The sequence below is a fragment of the Sinocyclocheilus rhinocerous genome, unplaced genomic scaffold (genome assembly GCF_001515625.1).
Source record: "Sinocyclocheilus rhinocerous isolate Xijiao unplaced genomic scaffold, SAMN03320098_v1.1 scaffold945, whole genome shotgun sequence".
Lineage (NCBI taxonomy): Eukaryota > Metazoa > Chordata > Actinopteri > Cypriniformes > Cyprinidae > Sinocyclocheilus > Sinocyclocheilus rhinocerous.
This window is the reverse complement of record NW_015629570.1, coordinates 97,191-115,960: the sequence shown is the minus strand read 5'-3', so window position 1 is coordinate 115,960 and position 18,770 is coordinate 97,191. Positions and strand designations below refer to the sequence as shown.

The following is an 18,770-nucleotide window of genomic DNA, read 5'->3' as shown; positions in this document are numbered from 1 at the left end:
AGAAACGACTGGTTGGTCGACATCGACATCTTGATGCTTTCACAGAAATAATGCTACCTTTAAGCGTTCACGTCAAAGATGAGGTATCTGAAAATAAATTGTAATCAGTAAATGTTAGGCTCAAAATTGTCATTCCTATTAATGTAAACAATATAACAAAAGGTTCAGCAGTTGATGTTTCAGTGGTGTACTTGAGCTTAGCGCACGCTACAAGACAGAAGCTTGCTGATATTTCCCCTTGACCTTTGTCAACTTAAAACGTGCCAACTTGTGGGACACATTCTGGAACACTTTCTGAAACCAAATTGGCCTTTAAGTCATGCGCACTTTAAAATGCAAGAGAGCTGCAATTAGCAATAGCCAGTGAAATTCCCAGATGAAACTTCCAGCTACTAATTTCTCAGAAGACCACTGTCTTGTACATATTTTTGCTTCCATTTGGTGCAAATCAGTGGACAAAAAAAAAACATATATCACGAATCAATATAGTATATATATTGTATGTCAATATAATATAAGAGATACAATTGCATACTGTAGAGTTGTGGAAAATGATTGCATAATTGATGCATCAAGTCTGCACTCTAACATTGACGACAGCAAGTCTTGAAATGCATGCAATGCAACAAGCTTCTGCCTTGACGTAGGCGCTCGTGAGTTGCACTTATGCTCAAATGGCCTTCCTTCATGCAATTTCAGTGAAATATACAATTTGGCATTTTATGATTAAGAAGCAAAAGCATGCCCTTTGTTGTTACGGTGTGACCTCAATGTACCTTTTTTCCTGAGCCTGCACTGGTGAGCACTACTACTCAACAGTCTACACAACATTATCTCACCAAAGCGTGGACTCAAAGAAAGACCAAAAGGATTTAGGGTAGCATTTGAGACAAGGCTACAGAACAATTGGGGTCAGGGTCATAACCCAGGGCTCGTGTTAGGGATCATGTACCTTGACCAACACCAGCTCCCGAGACATGAAAGATTATGCTCTCATTATGAAATACTTCCACCTATAGCATTCAGTCATGTGCCACTTGAACTTTCTAATAAATATTTAGCATGCTTTGCCCAACCCAAATTATCGTGCTTAGGTTAGAATCTTGTTTACAGTCTCCTGAGAGCCATGTTGGGATTGTGGTCCTGGCATAGATGTGGAGACAAGAGGGAGGGGATGAGATTTTTACCCACCGTTGTACTGACAGCGACCACTGCAAACCGCAAAGTTTCAATTGCCATCATGTGACGTGCAGGAGGCAGACGCAAGACTGTTTTTTAAGGCGAGGGATGGTGTAGCTTACTATATCTGATACTGAAATAGCCTCCCACCAGGTGCAACTTTACACATATTCTCCGGTTACATTAACCAAAACACAGTTGATAAGGTGGACACACATGCAGAAAAAGTGCAGATTCGTCTCTTTTCATGTTGCTCGTTTTGTCTGTCCTCAGAGATTAAACAATAATAAAAAAAAAAATGTTTTGTCTCTTTGCAAGGCAATGTCTCTTTACATGTAAACATTCAGAAGTTGAGAGCTCGTATGTAGCAGCGGTCAGTTGGGAGAACATCTGCTGTCACGCAGTTGTGTGCTTTTCCCCGTCTCTAAGCTGCAGAAGTACATGATAATTGAAAGGTGTTAGAATTCACACCCACACAACAATCTGTTTACAATTCTATGCTAAATACGTAGGAATGCATTATTGCAGTTGAACACTTAAGAGGACAATTCAGGAAAAGGTAGTTGCAAGGCACTTCTGGCAAGTAATATGAAGTTTTGGCATGCAAATACATTACCAAATATGTCACAATTTCTGGCAATCCAACCTTCACAGAATCAACAGGTGGCAGTTGATAGTTGACCACCTTCAAGGACTCACCATTTTCCTTTGGTTACTCAAGCAGAAGGTACAGATGGGTCGGACTGGTGGAGTTTTGAGGTTGGTGTTGCTTTGTAAGATGTTGTGATATTTCAGACACGGTTGCCCATCCCTGCAGTCCTCCCCTAGCAGAAGTACATTGGCCAAGTGTGAAATGTAGCTTGATGCCAATCGCAGGGTCTCAATTTTTGACAACTTCCTGTCGGCCGGCTCCGTGGGGATGAGGGTACGCAGAGCCGTGAAGGCAGTGTTGACGCTGTGTGTGCGGTCTCGCTCCCGAGCGTTAGCTGCCTGACGTTGTTTGCTCACCCCTGCAAGTCTACGACCCCCTCTGCGTCTCCCCGCCTCCCTGTGGACCTGCATGGGGCTCCCCGCTCCGGTGGATTTCTCCGAACTTTCGCTGCCACTGTCGAGCTCATCAGGGTCGGAAGGCAAGCTCAGGGTATCGTGTGCAGGATGCTCGTGTTCCTCTGTGGTGGACTTCATGGCGTGCAGAGACAGACTGGTTGTTGTCGGTAGTCCATGGTGTAGATGCTGGCTGCCCATGGTGCTTTAAGCTGAGTGAAAATAGCAGCCGGGGGGCAGCTGCGTCTGATCCGGTATCCAGAGATCTTCCGTGGCCCCGTGGCACTTCAGCATGCCATTTCTTGAATGACTGTTCCCTTTCTGGATTTGTCCGCCACCCGGTGGAAAAGGATGGACGGGTGGGGCTGTGGGGGGCCACCTGTCATGCCCCCAAAGAAGGAGGACGTTTGAAGATATATAAATAAGTGCACGCACCAACACACGTATAGGGATTTTGGTGGTTTTTTTTCACCTTTGGCCTGAAATATTTGGGTTCCGTGGCCCCGTGGCACTTCAGCATGCCATTTCTTGAATGACTGTTCCCTTTCTGGATTTGTCCGCCACCATGTGGCTGTGGAAAAGGATGGACAGGTGGAACTGTGGGGGGCCACCTGTCATGCCCCAAAGAAGGAGGACGTTTGAAGATATATAAATAAGTGCACGCACCAACACACGTATAGGGATTTTGGTGTTTTTTTTTCACCTTTGGCCTGAAATATTTGGATACCGGGTCCTGTGGGTGACCTTGTGCAGGTCAACAGGAAGCCAGAACGGTGATCTGATCTACCTTCTCTGAGAAGACCCACCTCTGTTTTTGTCCCTTCATTCTGGTCCATTCATCCCTCGTCCCCTGATATTGTTTGCATAAATTTCTTTGTATGTTATATAATTTGTATGCAATAGCTAAGCAACCTTGTTCCGTTTGACCCAGCGCTAAATTTAGCTCAGAAAATTTTACAGACAGAGACTGTTGTCGTTGCCTGTAAAATTTGTATCACATGGGCTGTGGGTCACTCCAGGTCCAACAGTTGTGATTTTACTACACACAGGGGGCAGTGTTTCAAATCTGACAGAATGTAATTCAGAACACCTGTTTGACATGCTAGCAATGGGAATAACTGTGAAGAGAGTTCTTGGAAAAGGTTTTACTCAAATCAAGGTGTCAAAATCAATTTGTTCTAGGTAACAGCAATCATTTGCTTGTAACTCAACATTAGTGTTCTGATGTTTTCTAAAAAGAAAGCTACTTTGCCAGAAGTTTTAACATCCACACCAACACCACAAGAACCATGTAAGTGATATTCAAACCAGTGAAAGTCTTTTCTCTAGTAACTTAAGTTAATGTTAGCATTTAGCTCACAATAGCAGCACTGTATAAGAGTGCTCTCTTGTAAGTCAACCTGTTTCTCTCTAATGCACTGTCTGACTGAACAGCCCAGGTGTGTTCTTGTTTGTCACATTCACATACTGTGGTCCATCTTTAGAGACAGTAAAAATATAGTGTTCACCATACCTGTATTACATTGCTGCTTTGTTTGTATGGTAGTTTAGGCAGTGGTTTTGAACTTTTTGGTTTATTTATTAAGTTTAGTTACACTCTGTTGTGAAAAAAAAATAAAAAAATTGCTTGATGAATTTTATCTTTAGTCAGATTCTATGATTTACTTAGACTCGGCTCATATTTTTAAGTATTCACCACTAGATGTCAGTAGCACACCACTGGATATTGTTGCTCCAGCTTTTTAAGGCAAGAAGCACAAGTAAAGTCTAAGAATTGACAAGAATATAAGTGAACTAATTAGGCATGAAAACAAAAATAGGTTTCAATGCACCGTTGCCATATTAGAGGTTCCAGTATGGAAATTATTTAATTAACAATCAAATCTTGATGTATGGAACATGTCAGTGCTTTATTTAAACCTAAATTGCTATTGACTTCCTTTCAGCCATTTGGTAAGTTTGTCCAAATTAATGATTCTTAAAAATTCACATGACAGCTCTTCACTAATTTGTTTAACCCTTTAGCTCTCAATAAATTACTGGCATTCCCGAAGTTCATGCGTGGATGTTAGCACATGTGCTGCATCCACAATGAGCTGCCGGTGGCCCAAACATACGCTCCAACGGGTTTGTTGTTTATCCTGACAGCATTGCCTCTAATCTTTAAGAGTGCCTGCTGGGATGCAAAACAAAGATACGTCATTATAATCCTCCGAGAGTTTGCTTGGCACTTAAATTTGCAGGTGCATCTCCTGGTAAGTTGCTGGCTTATAGCAATGGTTTCCTGGATACCTGCCTTTGTGGAAGCAAGCGGAGCATGAAACAGTTCATATTTTCATTGAAAGGTTTTGCAGCTCCAAGTTTACATAGACAATATGACAGGTTACAATCCAGTTCCAGTTGAACGAAGTTGAGTGTCAATTAGCATTTTAAAGGCCTAATTTCCTGTGGAGCAAGATTATAAAGCTCTGTGCACACCTTTTAAGCACCTGTTTTAAAACACTGTTGAAAAGAGTATGATTAGATTCCCAAATTAGAACGCTTTCAAAGCCCCAACGAAAACTGTACAGTCTCTGGCAGTTTTCTCTCTCAGGTTTTGGACTGCTCTTAAATACAGGTTGCCATACAAAGGACACCCCGTCCACCTACACATAGATTCGCACACTTTAAAAGTAACTAATCTATTTTGAAACCATGCCATAAAACATAATCCAAGTGCTAAGGGCAATTGCAAATCATGTCTGTGAGATGCTGCATTGTCTATTGCACAAAGAGACCATTAGCATCTTGTTATGCAGTATATTTTTATGTCCTCATCATACATTGTCTTAATCTATTACATTTAATATTAAATTCAACAAAGGGGGTGAATTTTAAAGATGTAAATACTCTGGTTTGAATGTATGTTGCCATTTTTACTAGCTGGGCTAAGTAATTGTGCTACGCTAACTTCTAAAAGCTTCTAAAACCCAACAACCTTCTCCAACATGTTAGCCTTTTGTACATTGGTGGACGAAGTACTCAAATCAAGTAGGCTACTTGAGAAAAAGTACAGATACGTATGATAAAGTATTACTTCAGTAAAAGTATGAACACTCCTTTTCTATTTTACCTGAGTGAAAGTACAAAAGTAGTTTTTTATTTAAGTAAAAAGTACTGATTGATGAATGTTTATTTTGTAATTTTATACAGGCTACTTGTATAATTAAATTTTTATATTATATATTTTATATAATCCTACTGATCCAAATACCTGGGTTTTTATCAAAATAACCACTATATGGAGTTAAAGGTCCCCTGAAATGCTTAGAAACACTCGGCATTACTCTGTGTTGACGTCATTTTAACTGAAACAGGAAGACAGGGCGGGACATATCAAGCAGCCCCGCCCCTTTTTAAAATAGCCAATAGCGTTCGTTTATATCACAGCTTGGGCTAGAGCCGTTCAGAGCCATTGAGCTCCGTAAAGCCGCATTTGACAGGGTATGCCAGCCACAATCTCATCCATATTGCTATAAAATATAGCATTCTGTGTAGAATTCAAATAGCTCCGATACATTTTGTGGTCTGCGCCGACTCGCGCATGTGATCCGCTCCGTGCTATCGTGTCTCTGGACCGGAGCAGAGTGTGTGTGCGGTGCGGTGGTTAGCGTGACACAGCGCAAAACCAGACTTCTTTTTTTCCTCAATCGAAAGCATATTTAAACTGTTTGAATCGTTCCCTGTCCCCTATATAGTGCACTACGTGCCATTCACTGTACAGAAAATACTAATTCTGTGGACAAGTGACCGATTTCAGCCGCGGCTTCAGCGTCTATTTTATAGTGTAGGGGGTGGGCGCTTCGGATTCTAGAGAGCATTTGATTGGACAGAAAGTTTGATGAGAAGCGGAAATACGATGTGACGTCAAAAAAATTGCTTATATCTTCTAAACGCAAATTTTGTCACTGTTTTGGAGCACACTGCCTTATAGATAACCTTAAGACTAACATATTGATACTAACACCCACAAAACTTTAATTTTGATTTCATGGGGACTTTAAGATACATTTTGTTGTTTCTATGGACTACGTTGACGAGTGATCTAGAAGTATTCACAGGTTCATTGAAAATAATAAATTCATTCATGAATCAGATGCCACTTTTGCATCTCTGAGCACGTGATGATTTCTTCATTTCAAAATAAGGAGTAATGATAGGTTTTATGAAATGTATTTGGAATGTAGTAAAGTAAAAGTTACTCAAAATAAAACTCCAGTAAAGTACAGATCCTTGTTACTGTCCACCACTGCTTTTGTATAATCACTAACACCCACAAAACTTTAATTTTGATTTCATGGGGACTTTAAGATACATTTTGTTGTTTCTATGGACTACGTTGACGAGTGATCTAGAAGTATTCACAGGTTCATTGAAAATAATCAATTCATTCATGAATCAGATGCCACTTTTGCATCTCGGAGCACGTGATGATTTCTTCATTTCAAAATAAGGAGTAATGATATGTTTTATGAAATGTATTTGGAATGTAGTAAAGTAAAAGTTACTCAAAATAAAACTCCAGTAAAGTGCAGATCCTTGTTACTGTCCACCACTGCTTTTGTATAATCCATTAAAGTAAAAAAAAAAAACAGGTCCTTAAAATAGTAATGGAAGTAATGACAGATTGTGATGTAGATCTGAAAATGGATTGTGAAAAAAAAAAAAAGTAGTGCAGGAATTTGTTTTATCCATCAGTTTTTGATTGGAGGGAGGTATTTGCCTAAATGCAAGAATGAAGTCAGTTATAAAAATAATTTAAGCCGACTAAATAATTGGAGATGTCTAGCATAAGTTACCAGAGAAAAGTCTGCCATTTCAGCAGAATATTGAGCCATTTTGATGAAAAATGACGATCTCAAAATAAAATAAATTAAACTCATACATAGATGAATCATTAAAGAAGGATTTAATCAATTCTGTGATGTTTTGTGGTTGTTGTAATTTTGTTTGTCACTCAAAGTATAGAGATCAAAAGCAACTGCATAACAGGAACAACCCATTAAATGGAACACAATACTGGAATGGAAGAGGCAGAGTAGGAGACCATATAATAAGGTAAAAATAAAAAAGTATGACATTCCAGCCCAGATGAGAGACACACTTCATGCTTTCATTTCTCCTGCTCGGCTGGAGAACCTTATGAGGGTCTCTCTAGTGCCCTTGCTGACCATTAAAAGCAACTAATTGGAGCCCAGAGACCGAGAGCTCCGAGGGCTACAGAAACCTCTCAAAGAAAAGAGTTCCCAGAGAAGATCTCTACAAGGAAAAAAAGTAAATACTACTGCAGTTTTGGACCACAGTCCACCATGTACCTTCTTGCTACTCAAACTCAAGGGAGAAAAACAAAAAAGAGAGTGAAAAAGTCTGGCTTCTGTCTGGTGATGGGTTTCTAGGATGTATGGTTTTCTCGGAGTCATCATTCTTGAGAGATTTGAACTATGGCCAGAAAACTGCTCTCCTTTCTTCTTTTCCCTTTTCTTCTCTAATCTCCTGTGTGGTGGTCTTACGAGCATGGACTACAGCATTTTAGTTTTAGCAGATTTGTCCACATACATTTGTAGCTACATGAACAGCCTCTTAATGGGATCTCTGACTAGCATACAGTGACATTAAGAAGCGATTTCATTTATCTTCCTGAATGAACTGTTAATTCAGGAATAATGTAGTTAGCGGGTCATTAACGCTAAATAAACCCAGACAGGGTGATCAGGACCTTGGCATGAAGCAGACTGCTCTTGTATCACTCTGAGGGGTTTATTCTCCACTAATGAGTGGCTAACCGCTGGCTACACAACTACTTATAACTTCAAATAGATAAATACATGGTCAGGTAACTAATTTAGCTCGTTCAGATAAGCTAATTTACAACATTTATATTTATTCATTTAGCAAACACTTTTTTAAAAATTATTATTCAAAGCATCTTTGAGGAAAACAACCTACACTAACTTGTTTAATTTAAAGCTTGTGCTAATCTGCAATCCAAGCTAACATATTTATTGACAAAGGAACATGTCTTAAAGAGCTGGATGAGGAAAAACTTAAAGCGGATTGTGTTTCTCACCATTTTCTTGTTCTTCCAACCTTCCTCTGCAGCCTAACTGCTTTGAATATAAGCTGCTAACTGACTATAGAAAAATGCGTTGCTGATCAGTAAAATATCTCGCCTCATGACTCGTATCAAGTTCAAATAATAGATCAAATTAAGCTCGTCATCTTTCAGTATGACCTCTAGATGTGATTAGAGCGAGTATCTAGCATTTACTGGACAATCCCCAACAGGTTTAATTATAACACATGGAGTGAGAATCACAGCTTGACAAAAAGATGTTAGAAAGCGGTCAGCATCCTCCTCAGCATAGTTAACACATCTCAACGTGCTAAATAACAACACTGACGGAGGTAAGAATGCAAATATACGGCTTAATCTTCCTTTGTGGCCCCATATGTTTAAAGAGACCTTGAGACATGATTGTTAAAGCAATCATGAGAGGTAGTGCATTATGATACAGAGTGAAGCTTATTAACTAACTGCTTTGACATTACATGACTGTAATGTACAGCCTCTCATATTATATTTCTATTTATAAATGGCTGCAGCTGCAGTATCATAAAAGACACTAGTGTTCAATAATTAATAAATGCATATAATACAAATATATTACATTAGATTATAACTACACTATTTTTTTATTTTTATTATTTAATAAGCATAAACCAGAAAAACACAGTAGCATATCTGCACTGATATTATAATTATGTGCATGATTCATGCACATGACTGATTAATCACAAATAAGATGCACACACAAACAATATTTAAAACATTTAAGACTTTATAACTATAAATTCCTTTCTCAAGGTCACGTTATAATGAGACATTTCCAAGATCTAAAGGACAGACTGTCAGCAATCTGTTGAATATTAAAGGGGTCATATGATGCTGCTAAAAAGAACATTATTTTGTGTATTTGGTGTAATGAAATGTGTTTATGCGGTTTAAAGTAAAAAAAACACATTATTTTCCACATACTGTACATTATTGTTTCTCCTATATGCCCCGCCTTCTGAAACGCGTCGATTTTTACAAAACTCATCGGTCTGAAAAAAGGAAAAAATGAAATCGCATCATATGACCCCTTTAATAAAAAAAAAAAAAAAAAATGTTTTTCATTAATTAGGTCAAGACTTCATAAAACGTTTTTTTTAGCTTATGGAGAAATGGAGTCCACTTCAAAATCAAAAGAAAAAACTAATTCTATTATACACCAATAGAAGGAAGGCTGTTTTTAGGACCATTAAAGGGATAGTTCACCCGAAAATGAAAATTCTGTCATCACTTACTCACCCTCAAGTTTTTCCAAACCTGTATGAGTTTCTTTCTTCTGCTGAACACAAAAGAAGATATTTTGAAGAATGTTGGTATTCTTGGTAACCAAACAGTTGCTGGTAGCCACTGACTTCCATATATGAGGAAAAAATACTATTGAGGTCAATACCTACCAGCAACTATGGGGTTACCAATATTCTTCAAAATATCATCTTTTGTGTTCAAAAAGAAAAAGAAAAAAGAAAAGAAAAGAAGAAACAGATTTGGAACAAGAGTAAATGATGACAATATTTATTTTTTCCCCTCCACTGAAACATTTTCATGAATAGTAAGCAAATATTATCCTAAAAATTCATTAATGTTATCAATAAATAAGTAAATAAATGAAATAAAAAATAAATTATGAATGAAAATTTATTATTATTATTAATAGTATTATAATATTTCATTATATAAACTAAATTTCAAGCAGAAATTCTAACAATTTTTTTTCATTTTTTAAATGTATTTATTTTATTTTGCAGTGCATGCTTACAATGTAAAACTTGTATGGGTATAATATAATCAACATAATTTATATGTGTGTGTGTACACTAGCCTAATAAAAGCCTACAACTCTGCCAGCGTTTCCATCTGTGTTGATATTTATGTAGGCTATGTGAGACAAAAAAGAATTGAATTGAAAAGACTTTGACAGACTTTGTGCATATGTTGCTTGTTTCTTTGGCGCCCGCTCAAATGAATATTTTACTGCCGGGGCCGTTTGTCAGTAATCGACTGACCTTGATGAATTCTAAAGTATTACGATTAAAATCCAGGTTGCCGTTTTTTTCCCCCCCATAATCCTCGTGTTCCTATTCCCAGTCTGTGGAAGTTCACACCACCTGCGGCGGTAATCTACAACCTGCGCCTGACAGTGAGATGATGAAATTCTTTGTCATACCATCTTAGCGGGAGGTACGAGACAGGAAGCTACGCCTCTCCGTGAAAACACACACACTCTCTCAGCCACACACACATTGATAAGGCGCTTAGTTGTGAACTTGTTGAATGATCTTACCTCGCAGGATTCTTGATGTCTTTAATTGAAGAGTTATCTGAAAATCCCGTATGACTTTCCGTAATACTTCAGAAAAGTCGAAAGCCCTGCATGACGACGGGCAGACCTTAAAAGAGGCAGTTCACTTACAATTCTTTCATCATTTACTCCTCCTAATCCACCTTAATTTAAAGGTGAGCGTGATTTATTTTAAACGTAAGAGCGGCACGCGAAGGCCATTTTGTATGGTGAATGTGCGACACTTCCGGTGTCATTGCCTTTCAGTTATTTTAGCTGTACAAAAACAGTTCGTTTAGGTGATTGATATTGCAAGCTGGTATTTAATTTGGCGTCATTATTTTAAGTTATGATCATAACCACAAAACCACTTGTAGCGTAGATTGTTTTACTGTTTAGTTAAATGTTGTTTTATAGTTAAGTTAACTGTCTCACGTTCACAGAAAATCAGGTTAGATGACATTGAATTTTATACGGATGATAACGAGGCTGTGAGGGATAGACTTATAGTTTTTGCAATGTTGTGTGCTGCATAAATGTATTATGTATCAATTTTCACAACTCGCAACTTTCAAAACTGTTTTGTGGAGTTTTTATCTACTGAAAGTTTTTTTTTTCTTCTTCTTTTTTCGGAAAGATATGTTTAATCAGCTTACTAAAATCGGTAAGATGTTAAACAACCATATCCGCTGAACACATTGTATTTCTATCCCTCACAGTCTCGTTCTATTCCTGTCGGAAATGATGATGCTACATTGACTAAAGTCTATAATAACGATCACTATTTTCCAGGCAATTACAATGAATGGGGATGGAGGCTAAAAGGATGCAAAAGTGCCATTAAAGTGGTCCACAAGGTTCAAAAGTTTGGGGATTGTAAGATTGTTTTGAGGTCAGATGGTAATATTATGGAGTATTATTAAAATGTAAAATCACTGTTTTCTATTTGAATATGTAATTTATTCCTGTGATGCAAAGCTGAATTTTCAGCATCATTACTCCAGTCAGAATTCAGAATGATTCAGAAATCATTCTAAAATGCTGATTTGCTGCTCAAGAAACATTTATTATTATCAGTTTGAAAACAGTTTTGGTGTTTAAATTTTTTTGTTTGTGGAAACAGTGATACTTTTTTTTTTTTTTAGGATAATTTTTTTTTTTTTTTTGCTTAATAGAAAGTCAAGAAGCAATTTAATGTTTTCTTGCAGAATAAACATCTTGCAAAAAAACCCTCCAGTTTTTCCAGAACCGTGTGTGTGTGTATTTCATAATTATTCATAATCAATAAATCAAACACTAATTGGCCTCCTCATAACCCTTTCAAACTAGTGATGAACAGTTTATTGTCCTCTGCGAGCTCTTAAATGTTTACCGTCCTTTTCTCTTTATTTTTGCGCACCACAGGTAATCGTATGCGAACAGCTGGATTATTAGCTATGCATGAGAGGAACTATCTGTGGCTGACTCATTAATGGCCGCCATCAATGGCCGTTAATTAGTTCAGATGCTTGTTTGTGTTGTCACCGAGGTGTCTGTTTATATTTGCCAAGCGATCTGCGGTAAAACTGCAGCCACTGCACGCTCCGCCAGGCGTGACACAAACAGCATGTTTACGTGTTTTTTTTTTTAACATTCCAGTCACATTAAAGGGGACGTCCTCAGAGAAACAGAGTGCAGCTGGGTTTCAGGCCACGTCGTTGGAGGAAGAATGGCAAAGGATGCTAAATTGTCTGTGCCTTGGCTTGAATACCAAGAGAGATTGTTTTTCTGTCAAACTTGACTTTAAACTACAGTGAGTTACAAATAAAATCTGGCCTAAGGAATCAGAGGTCATTTAGAGGTGAAGTGTGTGATTTTTGCCACTACCGTGCATCCCTAAATGAATTGCAAAAATATTTAGATCTTCTGGAGATAATGTGAGTGGATGTTAGAATTAAGCAAAAAGAACCAAAAAAAATGTAAAATACACATTTATTTTGTTCGGAATCATTTTCACAAATATAGTAACGATTGAAGAGCGTGAAAAAAAACAGCATATTATACCTTATACATAAATTAATATCTTCAGATGTGATATTTACAGTGTAACCCTGTCAGGTTAAAATATGGGCCCAGTGTCCTCAGTGCATCAATGACACCTGATGATGTAATTTCCTCATCCTGTCTGGACGGGAAGCTGTAAAAAAAAAAAAGAAAAAAAAAAGTTAATACTAACTATCTAATTTATTTTTTTGATTTAATTAATTAATTAATTAATTTTTACCTTCTTAGAGCAAAGAGTTCCCACGTAGCCACTTCTGCAAGCGCACACATTGGGTCGGACACATCGGCTGCCGTACAAACACCTCTGTTCACAGATTGCTGTGAGAAATCATGGCATTATTAATGGTTTGTCATGTTATATTTTAGATATAGATTTAGAACATAGTACACATATAAAACATGATATGCAAAGGAATATGCAAATGTAATGGCAGAAATTAAAACGATTGATACTGGAAAAACAAACAAACAAACAAAAAATAATATTGATTCTACAATTAATCAAAACTAAATAAAATAAAATTGCAAAATAAATAAACATTTACAATTCATCAAATGTAAATATGTATATATATATGAAGTTTATTTGCAAAAACAGATAACAGATAACATATAACTTTGTTTATTTTCAAAAATCATGTTTTTTATTATGTTATCATGTTTTTGTGTTTTGTGTTAGTTAGTTGTTTTTTTTAGTGCAATTTGATTGAGATTAATTGGAATGCACAATGAAAAAGCATGATCACTGAGAGTTGTTAAAACGGAGTTATCTGTTTTTGCAAATGAACTCTTCATTTTATATATATATATCTATATATATATCTATCTCAATATCAGTGTTGGGCAAGTTACTCTGAAAATGTAATCAAATTACTAATTACATTTTATTCTCCCGCATCCCGCACACACACGAGTGTCTACCCGCCGCACCAGCACTCGCCCATCTTGTCACGCGCCCATCTTGTCCCCTTCTCTGTTGCGTCGGGTCTCGCGGGAGCAGGGCTCTAATTGGCACTGGATTTGCGGGAGTCCCGCGAATCATTTTATTCTCCCGCATCCCGCACACACACGAGTGTCTACCCGCCGCACCAGCACTCGCCCATCTTGTCACGCGCCCATCTTGTCCCCTTCTCTGTTGCGTCGGGTCTCGCGGGAGCAGGTCTCTAATCCACTGGCACTGGACTCGACAGTGCGTGTGCTACATCCTTTTTACAATCTCTAGATTATAAAACACTGCATTCTGTCAGCAATGTAACGCGGCAGTAACGTATAGAGACTTCGGCTCGTAACTATACTGTAATTACTATTTTGAAAATTATAGCGCGTTAAACTCCGTTACTAAAAAAATAATCAAATTACAGTAATGCGTTACTGCCCAACACTGTATATAATATGTATATATGTATGTGTGTCTGTGTTTGTGTGATTAATAAATAATTATAAAATAGCTTAAAGATTGAAAAAAGAAATTTTGAAGAATGTCCTGGTTGCTCTTTTCTATATGAAAGTGAATCGAGTACAAATGCTGTCAAGCTCCAAACAGACAAAAAACCATATGTGACCCTGGAGCACAAAACCAGTCTTAAGTCACTGGGGTATATTTGTAGCAATAGCCCAAAATACATTGTATGGGTCAAAATTATTGATTTTTCTTTTATGCCAAAAATCATTAGATATTAAGTAAAGATCATGTTCCAAAAATATATTTTGTAAATGTCCTACTGTAAATATATTAAAACATAATTTTTGATTAGTAATATGCATTGCTAAGAACTTCATATGGACAACTTTAAAGGCGATTTTCTCAATATTTTGATTTTTTGCACCCTCAGATTCCAGATTTTCAAATAGTTGTATCTCAGCCAAATATTGTCCTATCCTAACAAACCATACATCAATGGAAAGCTTATTTATTCAGCGTTCAGATGATGTACAAATCTCAATTTCGAAAAAATTGACCCTTATGACTGGTTTTGTGGTCCAGGGTCACATATATGGTATCATAAATTGGTCCATACAACCTATATGCCATATTAAAAATGTATGTCATGAAAAGACCCAAAATCCAAGTCAAGTTTAAAAATCCATCGTAGCTCTCAAATCTCATTCAAATATGTCACCATTAGATCTAAAGTTTAATTTTGAATGAACCATTCCTACACAGGTCAAGCTCAAGGCAAAGGCATTTTAAACTGATCCCGATCCACTCCCCTTGTGAGGACATTAGCATTCACGTTTACTTCCAGCAGTAAACGTGAATTCCTGCTCCCCTGCCAAACACAGACAATCTGTGCTGTTAATCACCAAAACGTATCGCCAACAACCGCAGAGGAACAGAGGAGATGCAATTTAGATTCTTTTACGGAGAACGAGAGCGAGTGAAGTGCATGTCTTTGGAGTCTCACCGCAGTGATTGTGGTGAAAGGATTGCATTTCTGTTACTCGGATGGGAATCACTTACGGATTTGGCAGAGAGTTCCCTTCCAGCCGGGACGGCAGTGGCAGGTATTCGGCCCCACACATTCACCTCCGTTTAAACACTTCTGCAGACACACAGCTGGAGGAACAGAAACAGAGAGAGCAACTACATCAAACAGACAAACAAGGCTCAAACCACTGGAACACATTATCAAAAGTGTGATTTTTATATTATATAAGTAGAATTGTTATAGTTTCTGTTAATTATTACATAAGAACTGTGAGATTTATGTTTAAAGACACTTCTCTCAGAATGCTAACATGAGGTAAGGAGGTCACTTCGAGGTCTTTGTCAGGATGAGGTTTGGTACTCACGTTTATCACATCTCTTTCCCCTCCAGCCTGATGCACAGTCGCACACATCTGGTCCAACGCATCGTCCTCCGTTCATACACACTGGCTCACACACACCTGTGGAGAAATGGAAAGGTAAAGCTTTGGATTTACTTGGACCAATAGGGTAAAATAACGTTTATTTTTATTTTTTATTTTTTTGTAGACAGACAAAGCAATTTACATGGATTTTAGAGTTTGATTGGTCAAGATGTGGCTGAAATACTGATTACAACTTTGACACCACGAACTGATCATTCAAGTAAGAAAAAAATTGCTAAAATATTTAATAATAAGAATAAAGTTATGGACTTTTCAGATTTTATTTCTTTTTTATGATTATTATTATTATAAATAATATTTTTAAATATAATTTAAATAAAGTTACCTTTCGTATTTAAAATTGTATTTTTCATTATTTAATATCAAATATTTATTATTAGTATAAATACTTAATTTAATAAATGTTTTATTATTCATAAGTTATGATTTTTTATATAATTTAAATAGTTACTTTTCATATTTAAAATTTTATTTTTCATTATTTTATATCAAATATTTATTATTAGTATAAATACTTAATTTAATAAATGTTTTATTATTCATAAGTTATGATTTTTTATTGAAAATGTTCTTTCATTAATAACAAATTACATTATTATTATTATTATTATTATTATTATAAATACTTGCATTTTATTGAATGTTTTACTCACAAATTTTAATTTATAAATGTTTTCTTTTAAATGTTCTTTTTCATTATATAATAAATATGACATTATTGATATTATTACAAATAATACTTTTTAAACAATGTTTTATTGTACAACATTATGAATTGTATCTATTTAAAATATTATTTTGTATTATTGAATATCTTAATATTGCATTATTATTATTATTATTATTAGCATTAGCGTTTTGTTCATTAACACTGTATTTAAAAAAAAAAAAAAATCAGTAAGCCGTTTACTCTCTGCGGTGTGAAGTGTGTTTGGAAAAAAATATTTTTTTTTACACTTGACCTAAACATAAAGACATTACATTCTTAAATGTTATTTTAATTGGAATATTCATATAACAAGACTTGCCATCCACATTAATTCATCCAGTCCTGATCCCATATGTCTCATAATCCTCACACTGAAATAACTCACTATCTTTGCTCAGATTCATCTTTCTTCCTCCTCGATCAGACAGGCCATATGTAACTCTTCAACTAACGTCTGATCTTGGCTCCCAGAGCGCCATTTTCTGTCATTTCGATCAACAAAACAACTCTATGCTTTCCTTCCGTATGCTGTGACTTAAATCCCATCATGCCATGTGTTTCAAAGGGGGCATAGAGGTACAAAATTATAAGTTTATGATTGGAGCTTTACCAAAACCTGTTCCTATCAAGCTCAGGTTGGATAGAAGTCCTCCAGGAACCTGTCAGAAAGACAACACTTACTTTTCTCACAGCGCGGCCCAGAATATCCCTCCACACATGAGCAGATATTGTTTCGTATACAGTGACCTCCGTTCTTGCAGGGTGGACTGCACACGGCTGAAAGAAAGAGAAGTGCATAAAATGTCCTGCATTTGATGAATGAAAATCACACCAGTGTTCTCTGAACTGATGACGGACACATCAAACAGCCGTAAGGTGAAATAGCCAACAGCAAATCTGACATGACTGGGAAAACACACTCTAAAAGCTGCTACATTTCACAAAACTTGAAGCAACCCAGACATTAGAGTCATTCCCCATCATCAAAAACATCTTTACCAAGTGGCTGTTGCAAGCCATTATGCGAATCATTCCTCACCACATGAAGCTGCTGCAGAGGAATCGATATGTACACATCATACGCCCTGAATCTGGGGCTACGACATGAGCGCGAGACTTCAATAGAATCCAAATGGTTTTTAGGGCTGGTCCATTTTATCGTTTTAAAGTGCAGTAGAAATGCTTCACCCCACGCTCTTAAGAAATTGATATCCAGCCTCTGTAAGCTCTCAAAAAACAAGGCCATGCATCAGGAACATTGATTCAAAAAGAAAGGCTGTTATACCGTTTTGACACTGAGTCCCGTAGAAACCAGGCTGGCAGGTGCAGGAGTTCGAGCGAACGCAGGTTCCGCCGTTGAGACACACAGGGTTACACAGAGCTGGAGACAGATACACACATTAAATATAAGATGCATGAAACGTAGGTGGTTGTTTTGGGGTCAAACCTCACTGTTGGGTGTTTGTGAGGTCAAAATCACAGCTCAGCTGTTAAAAAATAATGATGTACTCTTCAGAGAGAGTAAAACTGGCCTACTAATGATTTTCAAAGAAATCTGTCAAGCTCTTTTCAAAACCTTTTGAAATTCATAAATTGAAATTGTACATGCTGTGCCACAATGATGTTTATATAACAGCCAGTTCTGGGGCCCGTTCTTCATACGTCGCTTATTACATTCGAGATGAAATGTCACATCCAAACGAAAAACTTGACACATTTTTGGACTTTTATAAGGAAACAGCCAAGCGAACAAAACTACATAAATGTTATAATAGATAAATGAAATGTGCACTGTTTTTATTTTATTTTAATTTTTTTTTACATGATTCTCAATTATTTATATTCACGATTTCTAATATTTGTACAGGCTTTACATTTTTATTTCAATGTAGTAATTAGCAATTCATTTAATTTTATATTTGAACAGATTTGTTATGTGACTGCATTAATTAAAGTTTCTTAAGGGTCAAGATCAAGTCATCTGCATCTCCTGCACTCCATCAAGCCACTCCCATAATAGCTGTCATCACTCAAATTAATGCACGACTCTACAATATCTGTATAGCATGTGTGTAAGACTCGAATACAATTATGAAGTAATAATTTTATGACGAATACATCTTTCAGTGAGTAAAACTGGCTGTGTCTATAATATTAAAGACTACACAACATTATTATAATTATCTTTAAATGACTTTTTAAATGATTATTATTTTAAATGATTGTCCCTGGATTAGTAGGGTACTCTTGTAATAAAGTAACGGTGGCTGGGACAGATTTTAAGTATCAATTCTGCTTAAAAAAGGTGCAATCTAATCCTGTTTACATGAAATAAGCCTGCTCCCGAACAGGTTTAAGCTTACCGACCTGTTGCTGTGACAGCAACTCCGGGATGAGCTTCGAAGAACCAAACAATCCAAGATCATGCCAAATCGTCAACAATCAAATCCAGCTAACGGAGTTAGCGACGTACGAAGAACGGGCCCCAGGTC

At 36.8% G+C, this 18,770-nt stretch overlaps 2 protein-coding genes across 2 annotated transcripts in view; both read right to left on the bottom strand.

Annotated features, from left to right (window-relative positions):
- Positions 1-515: 515 nt before the first annotated feature.
- On the bottom strand, positions 516-2,528 carry LOC107739350 (transcription factor 15). Its single transcript, XM_016551445.1, has 2 exons — positions 1,879-2,528; positions 516-1,608 (listed from the first exon to the last, which is right to left on the bottom strand). The coding sequence occupies exons 1-2, from the start codon at positions 2,422-2,424 to the stop codon at positions 1,576-1,578; spliced, it is 579 nt and encodes a 192-aa protein (XP_016406931.1). The 5' UTR covers positions 2,425-2,528; the 3' UTR covers positions 516-1,575.
- A 10,141-nt stretch (positions 2,529-12,669) lies between these two features.
- The window catches only part of LOC107739341 (von Willebrand factor D and EGF domain-containing protein-like), a 90,671-nt gene continuing 84,570 nt past the window's right edge, over positions 12,670-18,770 (bottom strand). Inside the window, exons 26-31 of the mRNA XM_016551438.1 lie at positions 17,564-17,659; positions 16,960-17,055; positions 15,489-15,584; positions 15,157-15,252; positions 12,916-13,013; positions 12,670-12,828 (exon numbers count right to left, since the gene is read on the bottom strand). Of these exons, the coding sequence (XP_016406924.1) occupies positions 12,808-12,828; positions 12,916-13,013; positions 15,157-15,252; positions 15,489-15,584; positions 16,960-17,055; positions 17,564-17,659 (503 nt within the window). The 3' untranslated portion in view covers positions 12,670-12,807. The remainder of the gene's footprint in view (positions 12,829-12,915; positions 13,014-15,156; positions 15,253-15,488; positions 15,585-16,959; positions 17,056-17,563; positions 17,660-18,770) is intronic.

Coding starts and splice junctions, on each gene's coding strand:
- LOC107739350 (XM_016551445.1), bottom strand. CDS start 2,424: ATGGGCAGCCAGCATCTACACCATGGACTACCGACAACAACCAGTCTG. Junction 1,609..1,878: donor TGAGTAACCAAAGGAAAATG/GTGAGTCCTTGA, acceptor GTACTTCTGCAG/CTTAGAGACGGGGAAAAGCA.